A 5,812-nucleotide genomic window follows, 5' to 3' on the forward strand; every position below is an offset into this window, starting at 1 on the left:
GGTATCTTTTGTCTATTGGTATTGTTTTGGTTTGGCAGAATCTGGTATTGCATGCCTGGCCAGTTTTTTTTTTTTTGTTTTTTTTTTTTTAAACCGTCTGGAGTCGATTCCCACATCTGCGCATTGAGGCATCTTCTCCTGATAACCCCAAAGAGAACTTAAATTGCACTTTCAGTTGATTATTCACTTAAGAGCAATACATCAATCGACTCTGTAAAGGTTTTTTTTTTTTTGTATACACCCACAAGTTTATTCATTCATATAACAAACAAGCTGTGCTGTCTGCAGCCTCGGTCTGGGGTGATCTTCATGTAGAAATGCGTCATTAAAATGAACTAACTCTGTGAATTATCAACAGAGCCATGAGACTTATCTATAGAAAGCTTGACATGTCTACCAAGCAAATGCTACCGAAAACAAATTCTGTAAAGTAATCCATTTGAAAATGCGATTGTCCTGTTCATATCTAATGTGACAATGTGCTATTGATAATGTTACACATGAAGCTCGTGGCTTGTAAACGGCCATACCACGGAAAACTAAGCAGTGAGATAGTTTGTTTCACTGAGAGGAATAAGACTCAATTTCCCCAAAGAAGATGCGCTGAGGACTAATTCAAAAAAGAATGAAGCACTTTTATCCAACAGCGATCAAACATTTAAGTCATTTATTTTCACATAACGTGTACACCTTTTTACTAGTTAGACTTTTTCCAAGATATAATTCCTGACTAAATGTATAATCAAGTGAAACCTTAAGTTCCATTCATGCACTACTAGTATAAGTGACCATCACAATAATAGTTTATAATTGAGTTTATTTGAGAGTACATTAACAATATACCCTGTGGAAGTGCTAGTTATGTGATGTTCGTTTATGTATTTCAACATGACTCAATACCAGTTTGCTAAATCCGTAATATTGTTCAATATTTGTATGATTTAAAATGGTATTCCTGTTTGAATATATCTCAAATTAATTTATTCCTGTGATCAAAGCTACATTTTCAGCATCATTACTCCAGTCTTACTCAAAGTGTAACAATATACGCTACACCATTCAAAAGCTTGGATTCAGTATATATAGATATTAAAAATTTTATTCAGCACACGTGATGATAGATAAAAACGATTAATACGATAAATGTTACAAACAATGCTGTTTCAATTTATCAAAATAAAAAACTGAAAAAATATTCTCAGCTCTTTTCAACAATAAGTTTTTTTTTTTTTTTGTAGAAAATCAGAATATTAGAATGATTTCGGAAGGATTGTGTGACTGGAGTAATGATGATAAAATTCAGTATGTATATATTTATGAGCTACTAAAAAAAGGGCATGTCAAAACTTCTCAAGGCCCCCAAAACCCCCTTAGACATCAGCGGGTTAATTTGTCATACAAACAGTAGTTTGGTTCACGATATTCACTTGCATATTTAGTAAATAAAACTCAAATTGCTGAGCTCAAGTTTTAAATGGAAATCAGTTCTCGAATGCCTTGAAGTAAACGCAGAACAGATTCAATCGTCCTCAACTCAAAGTAATGATATTAAACAGATACTCCACACCAAAAAGAAAATTGTGCCACTAATCACTTACCCTGGTGTCATTCCAAACCCGTAAAATCTTTTGTTCGTCTTCGGAAAACAATTTAAGATATTTTGGATGAAAACCGGGAGGCTTGTGTCCATCCCATATACTGCCAAGTAAAACACTCGGTCAAGGATCAGAAAAGTATGTAAAGCACTTTCAGAATTATCCATCTGCCATCAGTGGATCAACCGTAACGTTAGGAAACGATGAGAACACTTTGTGCACAAATGAAACAAAGACTTTATTCAATTCAACAGATGGTCTGCTCTGTCTCTCCCCATGTCACCCTAGCGCCGTTTTGAAAAACACCTGCTGAACGCAAACTGCACATGCTATTGTCAGCCGCAACAAAAACGTGCAGTTCTCTTTGAAATCAAAGCATTAATTTACGCAGAAAACATACTGTACTTTAAAATACAAAATATTGTTCAAAAGGTTGATGAGAGTTTATTCAACAAAGATGCATTAAATGGATAAAAAGTAATACTAGTGACATGATTTATAATATTAAAAATTGATTTCTTGCTTGCTGAAAAAAAACTTTTACTTTGATCAGGGTAATAAATAAACATGTGACACATTCACAAAACATTTTTTTTTTTAAATACTAAAAAAATAGCAGGGTTTTTTTTGTCAAGTAATAACGGCCTTACTGAGCATAAGACACCTTTTTCAAAAATGGTTTTACAAACCTCAAACTTCATAACAGTAGTGTACTGTACAGTAGATCCAATAACTGTTTTATGTATCTTGATGTCTAGAGAGTAAGTGACCGATATAATGCAACACAAAATACTGAGCCATATCTAGAGACCAGGATTGTTTTAAACAGTAAAAAAATGCCTATAGCCTAGCAGACCGTCTTGGCTACACTGCGGTGGATGTTTGCTCTCGTTCAGTACAGATATCACTCGAACAGCGTTTTAACAATCATTCTCATGTCTCCAGAGCCTGTAATTCTCCCAGCACTGGAATATTGATTCATTTGGAAGCTGCAACGCTGGAAAAACAATTAACATTACCAAACGCACCTGTTATGTGCAGGGAATATTTAATAGATTAATAAATAAAATAGAATATTTATTTAAAAAAAACAAATTCTTTTATTTTTTTAAGAATTTTTTTATTTTATCATTGAAAATTTTTGAATTACATCACTTTCTCCCCAATGAATCCTCTGCAGTGAATGGGTGGCATCAGAACGAAAGTCCAAAGATCTGATATAAATATCACAATAATCCACAAGTAGTTGACATCAATTACTGTCTTGTGAAGGGAAAGGCTGTGGGTTTATAAGAAACAAATCCATCATTAAGAAATTCAAATTCAAGCTCTGCTCAGATTGTCCAGTCTGAACGATGAAGAGATTAGGCATCCATCCTGATACTGTATGTTTGAGCCTTTAAAGATTTTGAAAGATTTTGCAAGAATGTTTAGCATGAATGAGGCTTTAGAGAGATGTCAGTGAAGCTGTGGATGCAGCCTCTGTGTTGCTGTTATAGGTGTTTTTGGACTTGTCTTTACCATGTTAACATAAATTGAGAACCAATTACAATCAGGGGTGCGTTTCCCAAAAGCATAGTTGCTAACCTGTTAGATGCAATGAGAATCACTCACTTGTTAATGAAGAGGGAGGGACTATTGTTAATTAGCTGAAATCTGTAGAATACAAAAAGACCAAAGGGCAGTATCTCCACTTTGTGATTAGGTGTTGAACAATGGCTGGAAGTTGGTGTTTGGTTCAGATTTTGCTGATTTGTGCTTTCTGTCATGCTGTTCCACAGTGGAGTAAATCGCTTCAGGATGCTCAAGCTCTGATGATCCAGCAAACTGACCAGCAGTTCCAGCTCCAGAAGCCAGTTCAACAGCTAGCTAACCAGCAGTTTCCGCTTCAGAAGCCAGTTCAACAGCTAACTAACCAGCAGTTTCCACTGCAGAAGCCAGTTCAACCGCTAACGAACCAGCAGTTTCCGCTTCAGAAGCCAGTTCAACAACTACCTAAACTGCAGTTTCCACTTCAGAAGCCAGATCAACAGCTAGCTAACCAGCAGTTTCCACTTCAGAAGCCCGTTCAACAACTACCTAAACTGCAGTTTCCACTTCAGAAGCCAGTACAACAGCTAACGAACCAGCAGTTTCCACTTCAGAAGCCAGTACAACAGCTAACTAACCAGCAGTTTCCGCTTCGGAAGCCAGTTCAACAACTACCTAAACTGCAGTTTCCACTTCAGAAGCCAGATCAACAGCTAGCTAACCAGCAGTTTCCACTTCAGAAGCCCGTTCAACAACTACCTAAACTGCAGTTTCCACTTCAGAAGCCAGTACAACAGCTAACGAACCAGCAGTTTCCACTTCAGAAGCCAGTTCAACAGCTAACGAACCAGCAGTTTCCACTTCAGAAGCCAGTTCAACAGCTAACGAACCAGCAGTTTCCACTTCAGAAGCCAGTACAACAGCTTACGAACCAGCAGTTTCCACTTCAGAAGCCAGTTCAACAGCTAACGAACCAGAAGTTTCCACTTCAGAAGCCAGTACAACTACCTAAGCTGCAATTTCCGAAGCCAGTTAAACAGTTTCAGAAGCCAGTAGTGCAGGCAGAGCCCCTTGATAAATGCGCTGTAGCTGATTCTGAGCAGATCCAATGTGGTCTACCTGGGATCAGTGGTGCTGAGTGTGAAGCTATCAACTGCTGCTTTAACGGACAGCAGTGTTTCTATGGGAGGGCAGGTAAGCGTTCTCAATCTGATTCGGCTCATGTTAAACTGATTCTCTGCATTAACTAGCTCTTGTACCTTGTTCTAGTGACCGTCCAGTGTATTAGAGATGGTCAGTTTGTGGTAGTGGTGTCTAGAGATGTTACTCTGCCTCGACTGAGTCTGGATTCGGTTCATCTACTGGGTGGAAATGACCCACCTTGTGCTCCCGTGGGGTCCACACCTTCCTTTGCTATATACCAGTTCCCTGTGACCGCATGTGGCACGAGTGTGATGGTGAGCAGCTGCTGTTGGTCTTATTCTGCATTGCTTATGATGGACTGGATGCTGACACTGTTCCTATTCGCAGGAGGACAGCGGATATGTGGTGTATGAAAACCGAATGACCTCATCGTATGAAGTGGGGATTGGACCTTATGGTTCCATCACAAGGGACAGTCATTTTGAGTAGGTGATCCATGACTTGGTGTGAACCTTAATCCCTGATGAATGCTACAAGCTTGCTGTGTGTCGTCCAGGTTTCTCTTCCAGTGTAGATACTCGGGAACTTCTGTGGAAGCTCTGGTTGTGGAGGTCAACTCTGTTCCTCCACCTCCACCAGTAGCTGCTCCTGGACCTCTCAGGGTTGAGCTCAGACTGGCCAATGGCCAATGTGTCACCAAAGGCTGTGCTGAAGGTAAGATCTTGTCCTGTGTCTCCCTAAAGCCTTTCAAACTGGAGTCTGGTTAAACCCCAGTGTTGTTCCTCAGGGGATGAGGCCTACACGTCCTACTACAATGATGCTGATTATCCCATCACAAAAGTCCTGCGGGAGCCTGTGTATGTTGAGGTGCACATTATGGAGAGGACTGACCCCAACATTGTCCTGATGCTGGGACATTGTTGGACTACTTCAACCCCCAGTCCACTCAGTCTCCCCCAGTGGGACCTTCTGATCGACGGGTGAGTGTACAGCCAATCTTTATCCAGTTAGTCTGCTGGGAGACCCTTTCTAGCCTTCTCTTTTTGTCTTCAGATGCCCTTACCGGGACGATCGCTATTTGACCACACTGGTTCCAGTGACTGGGTCGTCTGGTCTTCAGTTCCCAACCCACTACAAGCGCTTTGTTGTGAAGATGTTCACATTTGTAGATCCAGCATCACTGGCTGCTCTGCAGGAAACTGTATGCCTCCCCTTTACTTGAACCGTTGTATATTTACTACTTTTGGATTCTATGACTTGAGCCTCTCTCTTCCCTGTCAGATCTTTATCCACTGCAGTACAGAGGTGTGCCATCCATCATCTGGCTCTTGTGAACAAAGCTGCACCAGGAAACGTGAGTTCTTCCTCTTAACAAGAGGAACTGAGCATTTTATAAGTGCCTTCTCACATCTAACATTCCTCTTTCAGGGAGAGACACTCGTATCAAGGCTGTCTCTGGGGAGCAGACTGTGGTTTCTAGTGGAGAAGTTACTCTGGTCATGTAAATCTAGTACTTTTAATAAACCTTGCAGAACCCCGAGGTA

At 40.1% G+C, this 5,812-nt stretch overlaps 1 protein-coding gene across 5 annotated transcripts; it reads left to right on the forward strand.

Moving 5' to 3' along the window:
• The first annotated feature begins 3,271 nt into the window (after positions 1–3,271).
• On the forward strand, positions 3,272–5,812 carry LOC132112364 (zona pellucida sperm-binding protein 4-like). 5 transcript variants are annotated; one of them, XM_059519808.1, is made up of 9 exons: positions 3,272–3,842; positions 4,134–4,319; positions 4,395–4,582; positions 4,656–4,753; positions 4,825–4,982; positions 5,056–5,248; positions 5,322–5,469; positions 5,550–5,622; positions 5,697–5,812. In XM_059519808.1, exons 1-9 carry the CDS (start codon positions 3,311–3,313, stop codon positions 5,771–5,773), a joined length of 1,653 nt encoding a protein of 550 aa, XP_059375791.1. In that variant the 5' UTR covers positions 3,272–3,310; the 3' UTR covers positions 5,774–5,812. The 5 variants fall into 5 exon arrangements, with proteins under 5 accessions (XP_059375791.1, XP_059375792.1, XP_059375793.1 ...); XM_059519809.1 differs by having other exon boundaries at positions 3,272–3,800; XM_059519810.1 differs by having other exon boundaries at positions 3,272–3,787; positions 4,154–4,319.

The sequence above is a fragment of the Carassius carassius genome, chromosome 32 (assembly GCF_963082965.1).
Source record: "Carassius carassius chromosome 32, fCarCar2.1, whole genome shotgun sequence".
NCBI classification, from domain to species: Eukaryota; Metazoa; Chordata; class Actinopteri; order Cypriniformes; family Cyprinidae; genus Carassius; species Carassius carassius.

Excerpts from the sequence above, each read along its gene's own strand:
- LOC132112364 (XM_059519808.1), top strand. The coding sequence starts at position 3,311 with ATGGCTGGAAGTTGGTGTTTGGTTCAGATTTTGCTGATTTGTGCTTTC. Across the intron at positions 3,843-4,133 it reads GAAGCCAGATCAACAGCTAG|CTAAGCTGCAATTTCCGAAG; the intron begins CTAACCAGCAGT and ends CAGTACAACTAC. Across the intron at positions 4,320-4,394 it reads GTGTTTCTATGGGAGGGCAG|TGACCGTCCAGTGTATTAGA; the intron begins GTAAGCGTTCTC and ends ACCTTGTTCTAG.